Source organism: Aphis gossypii, chromosome 2 (assembly GCF_020184175.1).
Source record: "Aphis gossypii isolate Hap1 chromosome 2, ASM2018417v2, whole genome shotgun sequence".
NCBI lineage: Eukaryota > Metazoa > Arthropoda > Insecta > Hemiptera > Aphididae > Aphis > Aphis gossypii.
This window is the reverse complement of record NC_065531.1, coordinates 84635907-84654797: the sequence shown is the minus strand read 5'-3', so window position 1 is coordinate 84654797 and position 18891 is coordinate 84635907. Positions and strand designations below refer to the sequence as shown.

Sequence of the window (18891 nt, the reverse complement as noted above, 5' to 3'; positions counted from 1 at the left end):
ACAATAAAATATGAAGTATTATGACAAACGATAAAACATGCGGCGATCGCTCGCACTGATAAGCACTGGGAGAAATGAAAAAAAAAAAAAAAATTAAAAAACCGGGTATTTGTTCTACGTATTTTGATTTTGTCATATTATTATTATCGAGGGGACTCTCGCGAGTCGCGGCCGTGTGCGTGTCTCGTACACAATAATATTATAGGTACGACGTGTGGTGTGCGTGCGCGTGTGTGTTCATGCAGCTGTTTGTGGGGGGTTGCAAAATGATGACGGTGGCGGTGGCTGCGGCGGCGGTGGCGGCGACAGGACGACGTGGAGGTTGGAAGGACAAAAAAAAACAGTAGAAAAAGGGAAAACGTTTCCTGGTGGTTCGAGTCGACGGTCGCGCCACTGTCGAGCCCGGTCGTCGGTCTCCGCGGGGAATAAAACGGCGTCGTTGGCGCGCGCGCTAGTGTAGTGCGCGCGGGCACCACACCGGCCCGGCGGCAGTCGTAAACGAGCATGTACCGTCCGACACGATCAGTCCGCGTTCGCGCACCGCATCGAACAGTTCGTCGTCGTCGCGCCATGTACACGGCGTTCTCGATACTGCTATCGTCGCAGCAGTCGTCGTCGTCGTCGAAACCGAAATTTAATAATAGCATAAAAAACATTTCCGTCGTCGTATCGCCACTACTCTGACACGAATGTAAAACCGATAACGAAAATTATAATACACCGCTTTTGTCGTGATAGTTTTTTTTTTTCTGCGCGATTTATTTATCAGTACCCTCGCTCTTTGCTGTTAAGTGTTAATTATTATTATTATTTTTTTTTTTTTTAACTATAACCTTCCGTTGTTTTGACATGGTCGCCGGGCCCGTACAGGCCATTTTTTAGCCTATGCTTTCGGTCGACGAGTGACCACCGCTGCCGCGCCGTCGACACCGCGAGTATGTGCGTGTTCTTCGCTATTCTCATAGTCATACCGTTGTGGCACTCGGTGTGCGGACAATACCACCACAGCAACACGTCGTCCGGTCCGCAGTTCAACTATGATGCGCCAGATGACTGCGCGTGGAAGGTTCGGGACGGTCATGGAGACGAGGTGCTGCTGGCGTGCACGCTTCGGACCATCAATAGCGAGATGGACACCACAAATTTCTCGGCTATCCCGTCCGAGCACACCGTCTCGTTGCTCATATCGTGTGACCCCACAGTCACTGCCCTCAGCTCGATGGAGAACCAAAGTTTCGCTCACCTCGTGCGGCTCCGTGAGCTTGAACTGGACGCGTGCAAGCTGGCCCGATGGCCGGCCGCTACGCTCGCGGGTCTTACGGACCTTCGAAATCTGACCATCAGGACGGGCATGTCTGATTGGCCAAACGCCGGTATGACCGTCGAAATAGCTACCGGCAGTTTTGCGCATGCTAGCCGCTTGGAACGGTTGGATCTGAGCACTAACAACATGGCCGCGCTGCCCGAGAACGCGTTCTGTCATCTACCCAACCTGGTACTCCTAAACCTAAGCAGAAACCGCATACAAGACGTCGCTGACTTGGGTTTCGGAGAACGCGCGCCACCACCTCCACCTCAGCCGCTTATCAGCGGCCGTGATGAAATGTACGATGCAAACCCGTACCTGAGGAAAACCGCGTCCAGTCAGTGTTCACTGGACATCCAGTCCGTCGACGTATCGTGGAATCGCATTACTGTAATACCGTCAAATGGTTTCAGCTCATTACGCCGGCTCACTGAGCTACGACTTACTGGTAACGAGATATCGGTAGTCAATGATAGGCCACTTGGTGGGCTTACCGGTCTGGAAATTCTCGACATATCATGCAACAATATCGTCTCGTTGCCTGTTGACATGTTCAAAGACGTAGCCGATAGTATTAAGCAAATTCACCTACAAGATAACTCAATCGGTTCTTTATCTCCAGGTCTATTTGTCAACCTGTATCAGTTGACTTCACTGGATCTATCATCTAATCAGCTCACGAGCACTTGGATAGACGCCAGCACATTTACGGGACTTATTAGACTAGTTGCGTTGAACTTGTCCAATAACAGAATATCCAAACTCGACCCAACGATATTCCACGATCTGTACACGTTACAAATATTAAATTTGGGCGGTAATCTAATCGATTCGATACCAAACGACGCGTTCATACCACTTCGAAACCTCGACACGTTAGTTTTGTCTAACAATAAAATTGTCGATGTCAGTCCATTGGCTCTGAACGGCCTCTACGCTCTAACTTTACTCTCGTTGGATGGCAATAAACTAACAGACGTGCACGAGGACTGTTTTAAAAATTGTACCACACTACGAGAACTAAACCTCAGCGGGAACATTTTAAAGACTATTCCATCGGCTTTGAGAGAAATGAGAATGCTAAAAAATGTAGACCTGGGAGAGAATAAAATCGATTTCATAGACCCGGATTCGTTTTATGGTATGTCAAACTTAAATGGTCTGAGACTGATGGGAAACCGACTACGCAATTTAACATCTAACCTATTTGACAATCTAATTTCACTACAAATATTGAGCGTTGCACACAATCATATTGACTTTGTAGCTCCAGACGCATTCCAAAACATTTCAAACATAGAAGCGATCAGGTTGGACGGCAATCGTCTATCGTCAATAGAACACATAGTTCGCAATGTGTCAAGTCTGAGGTGGCTAAACGTATCTGAAAACGTCCTAAATGATTTCGATTACAGTATGTTACCGGAACGGCTTGAATGGCTGGCCATGCATAAAAACTACTTGACCGAGTTGTCCAACAAAAATGGTGTCACTATAAAAATTCGTCAGCTGGACGTGAGGTACAACTACCTGACGTACATCAGCCCAGCATCAATACCTGACAGTGTAGAGATACTACTAATGAACGACAACCAGATTATGACCGTGGAAACAGGGACGTTCTTAAAAAAGACCAACATCACCCGGGCCGATATGTACGCAAATCAGATTGGCCAGTTGGATATAAACGCACTGCGCCTTGCACCCGTACCTTTGGACAAATCATTACCTGAGTTCTACATAAGTGGCAATCCATTCCAGTGTGATTGTAAAATGGAGTGGCTGCAACGTATCAATTTGTTGTCTGGGCTGCGCCAATATCCGATGGTGATGGATATATCGTCAATTTATTGCAAGCTGCTGTACAATCGGGAGAATAAGTACGTGCCATTGTCTGAAATCAACCAAGCGCAATTTGTGTGCACATATAAGACTCACTGTTTCACCGTGTGTCAGTGCTGTGAGTTTGACGCATGTGACTGCGAGATGACATGCCCAGCAAACTGCACGTGCTATCACGACCAGCCGTGGTCGTCCAATATCGTTGATTGTTACTCATCCAACTACACCCAGCTTCCTGCTAAAATTCCTATGGATGCAACTGAGGTATATCTAGATGGGAATTTATTCACGCACCTATCCAGCCATGCCTTGTTGGGCCGGAAAAATCTACGTATATTGTTCGCCAACAATTCAGGCATTCAGTCAGTACGCAACGACACATTTACGGGGCTTAAGCGGCTGGTCGTATTGCACCTGGAGGACAATAAGATCGAGAGGTTCGACGGATCCGAATTCAACACCGTTGAAAACCTCCGAGAACTGTATCTACAGCACAATGCTATTAGCTACATCAGCAACATGACATTCGAACCGTTAAAAAGTTTGCAAGTACTGAGGCTCGATCACAACAGGCTGTACGACTACGACTCCTGGATATTGTCGACCAATTCACGCCTGAACAAGCTATACCTTTCCAACAACCCATGGTCGTGTGACTGCGAATTTGTGCAGTCATTCCGAAGGTACATCATGCTAACCGGTGACAGGGTTGTGGATTCGTCTGCCGTCACGTGTCATTCTGACGGCAACAGGGATGTAAGTATTCGGGACCAAAATGCCACTGAATGTAGTTCGTTTTTTGGTTCCATCGTAGAAAACCGTATCGTCAGAGACGTGTTACCTACGGTATTAACGGCTGTGTGTATAATTTTAGCTCTGGTGCTAATCTTGTACCTTGTAGTCGTGTACAGAGAAGAGTGTCGCGCTTGGGTGTACTATAAATGCGGATTCAGAATATGTCATAAAACCGTACCATTCGAAGATGACAGGATGTTCGATGCGTACATCACGTACAGCCTGAAAGATGACGGTTTCGTTGCTCAGATGCTAGCTCCCGGGCTAGAACAGGGCAATCCTAGGTACAGGGTAGGCCTACACTATCGGGATTTTAACGTCAGCTCATTTGTCGCCGATACTATCGTGGAAGCTATCGAATCATCAAAAAGAACGATTCTGGTCGTTTCTAAAAATTTTGTGGAATCTGAATGGTGTCGATTTGAGTTCAAATCAGCACTGCATGAGGGTCTTAAGGATAAAAAGGGACGACTCATTGTCGTCGCCCTCGGTGAAATTCAGCCAAAGGACGTTGATCCAGAACTCAGAGTTTACATGAAAAATGCCATCCAAGTGAACTGGGGTGATCGAATGTTCTGGGAAAAATTGAAGTTCGCTATGCCAGACGTCAGCAAGTGCCAAAGTTTAATGTCCCGGTCCAGAAACGGTGTAAATATCTATGCAACGCCATTGAGGACGTCCTACTCATTTGCTAGCCAGCCACCTAGGACTGCTTCAGTACAGTCTAGCAAATATTATTTGTCACCAGCGTATGTGGATTCTTCACAGCATCTTTGGGCGTGATTTTCCAAAAGGTAATATTTCAAAATTATAAATTTTAATTGTTTCGTGTGTTTATATAAATATATGTAATATGTATACACATTACATATATATTTCTATAGTATAAGTAAAAACCATATAAAAAACTGGTTTTACATATTAGTATTTAATAGTAATATGTAATTTATTAGTAATAATTTGCGTTAATCGTATTATGATTCTGATTAGTAGAAATATAACAAAAATATTTCTATGGGTTGTACAGTTGTATGAATTTCTGCGTGTAACTATTATATTTGATATTATATTATATATATATATAATATAATATGATATACAATAATTTGAAAAAAAATTTGTAAAATTATCTAAGACTCAGTATTTTTAACAAACGTACTTGAAAAATTAAAAAACTGAGTGTTCACTCTTTGGTATAGTGTATCTAGTCAAATATATTTTAGAATTGAGTAGGTAATTTTAATAGATTAGTAAATTTAATTCAAATGATAAATTATTACATAAGAATAAGATATAACAATACTCTGAATGAAAACGGTTCTTCAACATATATATTTTTATATTAGTTACACGACTGGTTGAACTAATTTCCATATTTAATATTACTTCATAATATAATATAACTAGTCGTTAATTTGTTATTAAATTCTAATTCAATATCACCATATTGTTAAACGGCGTGAATACGTTAGTTATATAAATAGTTTAATATTAATCTACCTAAATATCTTTAAAATATAACTATGTATAGTAAATTTACAAAATATATAATTTCTAAAAGTATCTAGTACTTATACAAATCAAATAATGATTTTTGTTCTATACAAAAATAAGTATTTATTGCTTATATAATATACAATCACCTTATACCCTTCAACGAAAGTATTCTTTATTCTATGATTTATATGGATTTTTTTTTGTCATCACATTCACTTATTATTATTTTTGTGAATAAATTATATATTAAAACAATATTAGGTTCAAAATAAAATATTATAATCAAATGCAGAACTTAAAATATAATCTACGAGTATATGAAAAAATGATATTTTTGACATTTTGAATATTTATAATAAAAATAAAATATTACGAATTTTGATTCAAAAAACAAAAAATTTCAATTAGCTATAAGTAATTTAAAATTAGTAAATACTTTGAAAATTTCACTGTGCTCAGGAAATAAAAAAATTAAGTAATACTAGAATGTTTCTTTGTATTCAATATTATTTTAATCAAAAAATTAGTTAAATAATCGAAGAAAAATGGTTATTTTACTCGTGAATACCCAATTTCATCTTAATTTAATCCTCAAACCATCTTAAAAAATAATGTGACATTACGATAAATTTTGTTTAATAACTTCAACTATAAAAAACGTATGAAGAACTTTGTTTTAAAATTACAAGGTATTATAAGTAATTATTTTATGAATTTTTCACGTTTTTGACGACATTTATTAACTTCCTACTAATTGATTTACTTTTTTGTTTGATTCCAGTAAGATAAACGTATGATACACTTTAAATTAACATTTAAATTCCCCAGTTGTACAACATTTATAGAAAAAAAATCAAATATGTTGAATTTTCATAAAAATATCGAAAAGACCCAAAATTTTTGGATAATATACCAAATTGTACAACAAAATAAATTTAAATAATTAATGACACTTTTAAGTATTTACGGATATTTGTTTTTATGTTAGAACGAAATACCAAAATCAGTATTGTTAAAAAATAGTTTTACGTATTACTTTTTTTTTTATTTTATTTTTTTCTATGTTCCTCGTTTATTGAGAAATATACTGGGATATTCTTACATTTGACATTTCTTAAATTACCGACACAATAAAAATTATTAGTATTGGTTACTAACAAACACATATAAAAGTGAAGATCGAAACACTTTAAACTATGAAAAATATCTTATATATATTTATATATATAATTTATATATGTATTACATAATATATATACACATTAGAATCTAAAATATGGGATTACCGCCTCAGGAACAATCCCGAGTGGTCATGTTTGGTACCTTGCAGTAATCAAGTTTCGTCAAAACGATTCTAATTAAGTATCTCATGTTCTTCGTTAAAGACGGAGATCTAACGTAAATTATACATCTACAAAAGCTAGTTGACAGAATAGATTATAATTATTACAGGGTATAATAATTTTAATACTATTTGTGCACAAACCCAAAATTGTTTTTCATAATATTATGTTCACTCCTGATTAAACCTCATTTAATTTTTTTTTTTATATAATATATACAAAAGTTATTTTTTAAATGGCATATGAGAAATAATTTAATAATAATATATACAAAAGTACTTCAGGCGTTATGTTTGTATTCATTAAAATAAGTCGGTGTTTTCATTCTGTCACATCAACCACTTGCATGTAAGCATTAGTATGTTAAAATGTAGAGTTCGAAAGAACGAGAGTAAAATATAACTAATTACAGTACACACTTGAATTATGCAAATTTACGTTGTTGATGAATAAAAAAAGAAATATAATAGGTAAACGAATTGACGTTACATTATAGTCATCAATTTCAAGTATAAGTCTATTATTCGATTATGTTAACGTTTAAACAGTTGTAGTAATAATATAGGGTAAAACACATGAGTTGAAATTTATTAAATTAGTGGCTCTGCTGCTTGAAAATGCCTTTATATGAAGATCCTTTTAAAAAAAGTTATAATTTTCGTTAATTTGCATTTACTACTCCAAAAAGACCCTTTGCTATTTGACACCCTCCAGCGAAACGTTTATCTACCTTTGTGAGGAAAAAACCCTTTATATAATTTTTTTTTTCATTAGGTACACTTTGTATATATATACTTTATGTGTGAATAGATGTTAACTTCAACTGTTTGGGCCTCTTGACATCGTCATTTGTTTGCGTTTTTTCTTTAGTCGCCAAAAAGACGTTAAAATGCAATTTTACAATGTTTAAATCGGGTTTCCTGCGGAATAATAATAAAAAAATAATAATAAATACGGACTCTTTTATTATCTATATAGACGTTTACAAAGTATTTTTTAATTTGAAACTTGTAAACCAGTTGTAAAGTTTAATAATAACTATGCATTTAAAATACAAGAATAGCGTCTTGTTCGCCAGAATAACTAGTTTATTTTTCGCCTCGGGAGACCATTTAGAATAAAAAACTGTAAAATACAAAATGCCACAAATCCCATTATTTCTGTTCATTTTTTCTACATCATTAAATTTATAAACTACAATGTCGGTCCCATTTCTTCTTTTGTTTACGAAGATTTCATTAGCTCGTGTTTGAAGCGTGTAAGTCCTTGCAGAATATCATTTTTCGTTTTTTCCCTTTTAAACGGTGTTTATATACACTACTCTCGTTATTGTTATGTGTTTTTTTACCTCCAAAATTAAAATGTACCCTCAGTTTTGGCATCTTTTCGCCCTAATACGTAACATCTGCTCGACGATGCCTCCCATCTGCCTCTCCGTATACTCGTATTCGCCCCACACCAGAATATGTGTGTGTGTGTGTGTGTGTGTGTGTGTGTGTGTGTGTGTGTGTGTTTGCATGTGTATAGAGAAACCCAATCTCGACACCTTAGCCCATTCGATAATTAACCCTCTGCTATAACTGAGCAAAGGGAGACTCGCAGTTGTGCATTACACAAAATAGTTTGAGCAAACTGAACGTTAATTTTGAACATCGAAGCAACTTCACCACTACCTACATTACGGTGTCGACTAACATATTTTATTATAATACTTTTAGTAGGTACCCAATGGAAAATATAAACGTTATTATTATCAAAGATATTGTTCGTTAAAATGTTTGTATTGATTTGCAAAAAATATAGTAGAAATACAAATAATAATTCGTGACCATTTAACAAATCATATTAACCATAGTAATCGAAAATAATACAAACATCGTTATAATAATATTACATGTACCTATTTATTTATATGAATATTCTACGTTTTCATTACATTTAAAATAGCTTATTATTTAATTTTTATTACAAGTTAAAGCTTATTTAATAATCTTATGTAGGTTATATGATTGAACCGTAAAGCTTAAATAAATATATATGCCACATATTTTTAACAAAATTATCATTTAGTTTTTAAATTTTTAATGAAACTTCTTATTACATAATATTAAATAAATATTTTCATTTAATTTATTTAACTCGTAAAAAATATATATTTCAATTAGGTGCGTATCTTACACTTAATAATCATTAATCTGATATTAAATTTTATCTCTTAAATTAAAACAAGTTTTCCCTAAAAATAAATTACCAGTCTACACTATTTGAGTGCTATAACATAATAAAAAACCTCATCTTATTATATGACATATGTAAATATGAATAAAAACATACAATGCAGAGATATAGACGTTAATAAAATACAATTTATTTTAATGAACTTTAATAAAGATATCATAAAATATAGGTCTTGTGTTTAATAAATCAACATTTTAATTAGGTAAATTTCACTCTGAAGGTACCTAGTAAAAAATAATTAATTACATTAAATATATTCTATTTTTTTTTTTTATTCATTTAGCTTGTTTTAAGATTCGAAAATACTTTAACGATAATATTTTTATACGACAAAAATTAACGTAAACTATTGCTGTAGTTGTCTAAACACACACTGATCGATTGTCAGAAACTAGTGTTCAATGGATGAAAACAATTTTTTAAACGGTTGACCAAACTTGTATATTTTATTTTATTACATGCCACTATAAGGGGTATATAAAAGTTGACAAAGTTTAGTTCTTTTATGGAAAAATAAAAAAGTACTGTTCCAACAAGGGACTTAAAATGTAAAAAACGATCGGTATCGATTTAGCGATATATATGTATACACCATCCGGGGACACGTGCGTTCCGTTCACGTATATCGTTCACGTTTGTGAAATCGGCTTAAAGTCCCAATGGACAAGAGCTAGCACAATGCAACTGAATACAATTTCCGTCAATATAAAAGCCGATAAATCCTTAATAGGATTTTAATATGATAATAATAAAAAAAGTATTTACTAAAAAACAGTTTCATCAAATATTTTAATTGTCAATTAAATTGTAAAAGCGAGAAGAATTATTTAGTTCACTACGTAACTTAAAACAATATACAGTTAATATGATTTACAATATTGAAATTAAAAACTATATAATACACTTATTTTTACATTATATAAGTTATAACACTAGTTTCTTATAACCATTTTAAGATATAGCCTTCGTCAGTCACACTTCAGCGATCAAACAGATTTTATTAGCAATACGATGGAGACAAATTCGCGATGGTCTACGAATTCCGTTCGATCATTATTAGATTACGTCGACGTTATCGGTTTTGTCCGATCAGGCATAGATGACGGTCAAAGGACAAAAATACTTTTATTAATATATTTCTGAATGGCTTACGTAATCTTTAACGGACTCGACAGCGCAACGATTCCGTCATCCCACTTAAAAGTTGTTTGCGTGCGAATTTCCGAGACGGCGTAATAGGTTTTTTGATTTTTATTTTATCTTATTTATTTTTTTATTATTATATTTTTTTTTTATCAAAGGGATATTATATATTATATTAAAAAGGCTGAAAAGGGACGTGCCAAGGATACCATCACCACCGATTTTCTCGCCAACAATGGGAATCGCTCGACCCGAATTCGGCTTTTGTACGGTACACCTCGACCGCGCACCGTATTAAATCTACTGGAAACTGGACAAAAAGCGCATTGTTCCGTTAATCTCGCCGGTATTATTACTGTCGTTGATATTATTATTATTATTGGAGTAATATTAGGTACGTGTGTGCGCAGTGCAATTTGATATTGTATATTATTATACATATTATTTAAATTTAATACTTTATACTTACCGCAAGTGGCCGCTTGAACATAATGAAAATCATAATAATAATATCGTACAAAATATAGACTACGAACCATGAAAGAATTTTATTATGCTGATTGTATAACGCACACCTTAGACTAGAACAACGTTATTTTGATATTTATTATTTTATGGCAATAATATTATTATTATAGTGACCGGAGGATAGCAATCAGGTTGGCGCGCGACGACGTATCTGTCTAATATGTATAATAATAATATACATATTTTATGTATTATATATATATACATGTCCACGATGACGAGCGTAGAGAGCGTGGCTCGCGAGATCGTAATCGTGTCGCGGGCGGTGTTTGATCCTTCGGCGCAAAGTACGTACGTTTGGCGTGATATAAAATACGAAAAGAAATGAAACAAAATCCTAAGTATGCTAATCTTCGGCACCGCTCTATTAATACGTACCTATAGAGCTGTATATACCTAAGTGCAATATACAGGATGTCTCAACGCTACGTTTTTACGATGTTATTGTCTATTTTCCTATTCGATTTACGATTTTGCGATTTAACAATTGAAGCCGGTAGACTACAAAATGAAGATAACTCTAAATATAGTATTTCGTTTTTTATTTTAAATTTAAATGAATTTATAAAGACGTTTGTTAACTGTTTTTTTTTTTTTTTAAAAGAACTAAAACTAATTAAATCTATTCGTATAGGTGCTATTGATATTCATATACTATCAGCTCAAGAAACGAATCTCATTTAAATTTTAAGTACGTAGTTATATCTTATTTTTCAATTGAGTGTAAATTTAAATTATTAGAAATTATGTAAACATCAAACTGTGAATAGTGGATTAACCGATCTCAAGTATATATAATAACAAATTCAAATCCGTTTAAAAAGTATTATCGCAATGGTAAATCGATGAGTATGATGATAATAAAAATTGGATATTTTGGCTAAAATAATTGCCCCCTCCCCCACTGATCCTCTCAAGGCAAATACTATCAATTTAATATAACTTAATAACTATAAAATATTAAGAAATTTAAAAATAAAAATAAAGCATTGAATATTAAAATAGATGATAATCATTTTGATAATCGTTTAATATACTTATTCAACGCCTATAGAAACATAATTTACGTATTATTATATTTATATATGTATTTGAAAGTCTGTAGAACTATAGCATTTACAGGACTCAAATACCTATTCATACTTAAGACTTGAAAATTATTTGTTTTAAATTTAAATGTAAATGTGCTTACTAAAACTATATTGCTTAACATATTTTATAATTTACAAAATAAACAGTTTAGTAATAACTTTATTTCTACTTATAAATAGTGTATATATAATACATCGTTGTTATGCATACATGGACGACGTATGTTTTCCTTATATTATGATTTATAAATATGTTTTAATCTTCAAATAGTATTATAAATACGAAATTTATCGTAAATACACCTATCCTATTTTTTTTTCTAATAATATTTTTACGTGTAATTAAAAACAGTAGTAAAAAAATATTTATTCTACATATATATAACATCAAAATTTTAAATTAATTCAATTGAGAGTATATAAGTTAATGTAAAAGTAAATGAGTTACCTAGGTTAAAGTAAAATCGAATTAAAACACCAAACTATTGAAAGTTAAGTCGACAAGTTGAAATTAATTTTAACTTAATAACTCTTCGATGCCCGGCCTTGGCGTCGGCACACTTCAGGTCGAGTCTTCGACGATACCATAGACGTGCAACCGTGCGTATACGAGAGGCAAACACCCTGTATACAATTATTATTATACTTAAATACATAATAATATAATATTATTATTATAATGATGATGACGAGAACATAATATTATACTGCCATTAAAATATTATAGTATCCGAGCTGAGCCAGCGGGCCGCACCTGTCGTTTTCACGGGCGTTTGGCGCGAGCGATGCGCCCGACCGATAAGGACAGTGCGATGAGCGCGCTTGCGCTCCAGTCGCGGACGATGTTATCTCGGGCCCGGTACCGCTGCGCTCGCGAGAACCCGCGGCAGCAACAACCAGGTCAATGTTTATAATATGTTCGAAGACGTGGAGACGACTTGCAGCAGCATAAATAATACACCTAAATGCGTCTTAATAATATATAAATATAATATATTATATGTGTGCAGACGTGCACACATAATAATAATATAAAAATTCCGTGTTCCGGATTAAAATAATAAGATAATATCATAATATATTATTATTATTGTGAGATGGCAGTTCGGTACGGTCGGCGAAAACCTTCGACATCATAATATTATTGTTTTTTATAAATCGCAACGAGAATACCGTATCGAGTTTCGCCGTAGTAGCTGATATTGATATAACCAACGTGTGGCAAATTTCAATGTTATTATTTCGTTTTGTATATATATATATCATAATCTTATCGAAATTCGCCATGAAAGCTCTTACAATTGTATTTCTAAAGTTACGTAATATTTTTTTTTATTCAATTCCAAATCGAATTTTCGGAATACATTTCAAAAATAATAGTTTTATTAAGACGACGCTATTTTTGTATCAGTATTACTCGCATAACATAAGAAATTTAAGTTCAATAAAATCCATTTATGTTTTGTTAGCTTTTTAAAAATTTGAAATACATAATATTTATACCCAGTGTTGATATGTATGAAGGGGTTTAATTCGATTTCGTTTAAGGCTCAACCTCTTACTTCTCTCACAGCAGTCGATATTCTCATTCTACGTTCATAACTACACGGCTGCCTGCTATTATATAATATAATATTATAAGAATACTATTACTGTGTTTTGCTTTTGTGCACAGCTGTCTTAATAATAAAAATAATATTCGTAGTGCGCCACAGTCGCAGTGTGTAGGCGCAGTGATCCGGGTTTTAGGCACAAAAGTTAAACGTGCAAATTAAATATCGGGCGACGCGCCGCGTGTTGTATACTAAACAATACCATTCTTATGCTTTAATGAATTTTGTCCAAGATGGAAAACTTTGGAAAGTAAACGTAAGAAGAAAGCCAGTAAAAATGAACCGATTTATATGATCATGAAAATACTCGACTTTATAAAACCGAACCCTGTAAAAAATTATGATTATCGTTAATTCCGTTGCATAGATGAACTACCAGTATAATAATATTATAATATCATACAAATTGATAAACTCCATCTTAAATAATAGTTTTATTAAATTATAAAATTCACTTTGCGTTGGAATATTTATTTAGATTTTATTTTAATTAAACTATTCTAAACTTTGTAACGCATCACTTTAACTTTTAATTTCTTGCATTAGTTTATTATTGTCCTATGTTTATAAAACCTGCAGATTAATATACAATAAATATCAAATAAAACGTTTTGTGTTAAAATTACCTATAGAAATAATATTGCATTGTTACGTTTGTCATTGTATCGTTTAACAATAATGAATAATATTGCAAAAATGTAATTACAGTAAAATTGAAGTGAAATAATAATCATCTGAATTAATTAAAAGTGTGTATCTGATTTATATGAAAAAAAAAAAATAAAAACATTGCGTTTTACATTTCAAAGTGCCACTAAACATTCAAAAGCTTTTCCACTCATCGTCGACAGTCATTTGTCAACAACCCCGTTTATTTAATATTTTACTAAGTCAGTGATACAACGATTGCACAACATATTTTACGACGAAAACGGAATAACATACAATAAAGAATACTGTACTAAATCGGTTTTGGCAGCGGCAACATGTATACATTTTATTTGGAGAGTGAGCTATCATTTTTTTTCTCACCAACAAGACCTTTTTTAGACTTTCCTAACGCCTACCATACACATAACGGCGTCAATTTCAATAGCTAGTAAATTTATAAAAATGCATGCAAATGTTATTTTACGGTGAGATTATTAAACGCGGAAAAAACGGATGATAAGCGGAAGCACAACTGACCACCCCCTCAAGTGGTGAATTGGGACCGTCGAAAATCGGACGCGCACATTCGACAATATTATTACCTACTACGCTCTCGGTATATAACCGTTTGCATATTATCATTATTATTTATTATACACTATATTATTATAATGTCGTTATCGTTATAATGTACCTTAGTGTTTTGGCCATCGACCCCGTGACTAACTCTCCGTGATAATGCCGCAAATTAATAGGTATATACCGCGCGTTTTGTACAGGTATAACGTAATAATGTTATATACCGCAGATATATGATACCTAAATCGCAGTTATCGCATTCGATCGCCGTGAACTGTTTTATAAATATATATATATATATATATATATTGTAAAATAAAACGTCCGTAAAATATTATTGTATTACGATGTTTAGGTAGGTATATATAAACTTCTGGTCGACCTCACTTTCGACGATTTCCATAATGTTTTTCTCCGGTTCACGTCGTATACTGTTACTATTATACTGTACGCCTATTACTATAATAGTGCTTCGTGTACTCGTGTAACCAGAGCGATCAAATCGACTGATGGACGGGGGCGCGGGATTGATGGCGTATAAAATCCGGGCGAGAGCACACAAATTGAAGTCAAACGCCTAGCCACTCATTATTCTCTTGCTGAATCACCAATACGTATATATATAAATATTAAACGCGCGTGGTACTTGACCCTACGAAAACGAAAAGAAACGAAAAATAAGTAACGACCAATTCGCGAAGGTATCACGAAATACTTTGAGTGTATAATAATTTTATTTGTAATAATATCATTAAATTACGTGGGCGAGTACTATTTCACGGTCCGTAAACGTCAATTATTATTTGATCGGTATCAAAAACACGTCGGACATCCGAATACGGGTCCTACGTGAATGCCGAGAAATATAATATTATTATGAAATAGTTTAACGAATCGTTCTGTTCGGTTCATCGCGACAAGAAAACGTATACGTATACACTCCATTAAGTATATAATGTCGTCTCGCGGGAAGATTCATTAGACGACGAGGGCAATTCCGAAATGAATAATCGCGGGCGTTTGTTCAATTGGTTTCGCCGCCTACCTCGAAAGCTGTTGTAAATCTCGCGTGACAACGATACCACGCGTGTACATATTAACGTGTAACGTCGTACAAATAATAAGTATATATAAGTATACTTAGCGAAATCGTTTAAAAGCAAGTCCGTGTACAACTGCCCGTTGAAACAGTCGAACGTGACTTGCAGGACGCAGACTTAATTATCGCATTATGATATAGTTTAAATCAAAATCATGTATTAATGTATTCAATTTATAACACAAGTATAATAGTACCTATAAGTGAAATTCAAAAAATAAATGACGAGAGATCTTATCACGTTTTTATTTGGCGAGGGGGACTTTTTTTCGCGGACTTATAGTTTTTCTACATGGTATTTAAGTCAAACACAATATTATAAGACATTCAAAAATACTGTACATGCTTAACTCTGTGTATTTCCAGCATCTACAAAAAATTATTTTGCTTTTTTATTCAACCCTTAACAATATACCACTGTAGTGCACATTCAAAAGAACGTAATACATATAGTAATCATTGTTTTGTTTCTGCGTAATAAGTAAACGACAAATGTATATATATTTACGTTTCCTTAAGAAAATCGTACTTTGTACTCGACTCACACCGCGTATGTACACTATTCAATTTTACCCAAAACCAAACGATAATAACGTTTATTTTCCCATTACCATTATAATCGAATTAAACAAATTGAAATAAATTATTGTTCGAAAACTTCATGGTTCATGGCAGTTTGAGATACGATAAAACTATTTGGAGAAAAATATAGCTTTTTGTTGTTTTTTATTTTTATAAGTGGTTTTAATAGCGTTATAATAATATATTGTTAGATACATTATATGTTTACGTATTGACTAATTATTAATGTGCACAATGTACATGCTTAGTATTATAGAGTTTAATTAATTGATACAATGTGCTTGATCGTTATTTTTGTAATTTTGTTTCAGTGTTTATGCAATGTCAATGAAGAGGCCGCTCAAAACCAAAAATTACAAATAAATCTTTTGAACATGATCCTTTTAATATATATATAAAAATTGTATTTTCTACGTTCCCATTATTATATTATATAAAACATTATAACACATTATATTATATTATACCTATACGTCTTTGTATTTCGGTCGATTAACTTATAATAATTATTATTTTTTATGTTTAGAAATATGAATATTTTAATGTTAATTTTAAGTTTTCCCGTTGGATTTCTAGTCAAAATTCTCGCGTACACACATACTATTATAATACTAAATGTCATGTTAGGTACCTTTATTGTATAATATTTTAATCCAGCCATATTATTTTGTTATCATTATTATTATTAGCATGAACCTTATACGGCCGTCATACAAGAAGCCATCTCCACCCAAACGCGTTTATTATTCTCCATACGACTAAAGCCGGTTAACAGCACACCGTATAGGTAGAGGAATTATAATGTATATTGTTGTAAATACGCGAGTGTGCGCGTGTTCGGCTGAGCACTTGACGGAATGTGACTAGGCGGCAGTGTGAGGGAACGATTTTCTTTTGTTTTACTTGAGCTCCGAACAAAACCCTTTCGTCCACTTCCGCATTGGGAATTAAAATGTGAATTCCGCGCGTAGATAATATTCACTCCAATATTTCTATGAAAACGTATACACGTATAATATGGTCTATTCGGAACACCGTTTAGTAGCAGCAAACCGAAACAATAGCGATAATGATAATGATAACGATAATAATAAATAAGTTCATAGATGTGTGCTTCACCACCCACACCAACTACTACGCACACACCTACTGAACTTTAACGTATACTCCAGTGCTTCGTTTCTGTTGTTTTTGTCGTCGACATTTTCCCTCATTCGAATTTCAGTTAGCATACATATTCTAATAACAATAATAATATCTCTCAACAATATTTTAATTAAAAATAACTCGAATTTTTTTCAACACTGTCGTACATTTTATTATTGCAAGATGATAATAATATATTATAATGTTATTACACCTATACTGATTTTATTGTATAATAAGCGCATTGGTTTCCGACTTTCTTTTTTTACTTAACCAGGCGATCTAGTCATGTTAAATACTTCATTTTGTATAAATATATAAAATAAATTATATATTCTCAGCTGTGATAATATATTTAATATAATTTTTAATTTGTATCGATTTTTTTGTGTATATTTTTTTGACCCCAGTGAAATGTATTGTGTATCGTCAAGTTTAATTATAACCAAATACATTTTGTGTTAAGCAAACTTTGACAAATTTTTGTATAGACATTTTTTTTTATTATTATTATTATTATTATTATTAATTTATTTATTACTTTGTATATTTTGTCGTTATTTATCGTACAATATAAAATAAATGTTCATTCAAACGTGTTTTGATTGTAATTTATTACAATAATAGCGTAAACAAAAACAAAAACAAAAACAGCAATAACAACGTAGAATCGGCATTGGCTCATCTATATATTATTGTGTAAGTATAATGCTTTTGGTTCTATTGTTATACACGGAACCCATGCATCGTGCGGCGGTCATCGATAAGATATATTTAAAGATAGTATTTCATATTGAAACACAACTGTTTTAAGACATTTATTTGATTAAACAAATATTTTATACTTAATGTTTATAGTCAATGTCCATTTTCATTACTGAACAAATAGATAGGTACCTAGCGGCTCGTTATTTCAAAACGCACCAGTGTATTATCGTTATATTAATATAATTATTGAAATTTAATCACATTGTTTCTTAGCATTGATTTGCTATCAATAAAATAAAAAAAAATCGTTATAACTATAGGTTAATTATTTTAATTCAAAACATGTTTTATTAGAAAATTATAAAACGTTCCATATTCATTATTTTGAAAAGATTAACGTATACCGTTAAAAAATACCGTTAATTGGAAAAAATGTGAGACGTACTAAAATAGTAAAATATTATATTCAAACTAAATTGTGAGTGCATTTCAATTTGTTAATGAGACCATGGTTCATAGTGTGCAATTAAAAAATAATAGTTTGCCCTCACTTTTTAAAGTTATAAATAATGCACCGATAATTATTGTCATTTATAAGCAAAATACTTGAAACCTAATTATATAACTTTTTCTGACTACAAATAGTTGTATGTAATAATGAAAAAATAAGTAGATAATGGTACCTATGTGTTTTCATGATGAAAGATTAAAAAACCGAGTTCACCTAACG

At 33.1% G+C, this 18891-nt stretch overlaps 1 protein-coding gene across 1 annotated transcript; it reads left to right on the top strand.

Annotated features, from left to right (window-relative positions):
* Nucleotides 1-401: 401 nt before the first annotated feature.
* Nucleotides 402-18052, top strand: LOC114128763 (toll-like receptor 6). The gene is made up of 2 exons (XM_027993346.2): nt 402-4737; nt 16619-18052. The coding sequence occupies exon 1, from the start codon at nt 938-940 to the stop codon at nt 4724-4726; it is 3789 nt and encodes a 1262-aa protein (XP_027849147.2). The 5' UTR covers nt 402-937; the 3' UTR covers nt 4727-4737; nt 16619-18052.
* Nucleotides 18053-18891: the final 839 nt, after the last annotated feature.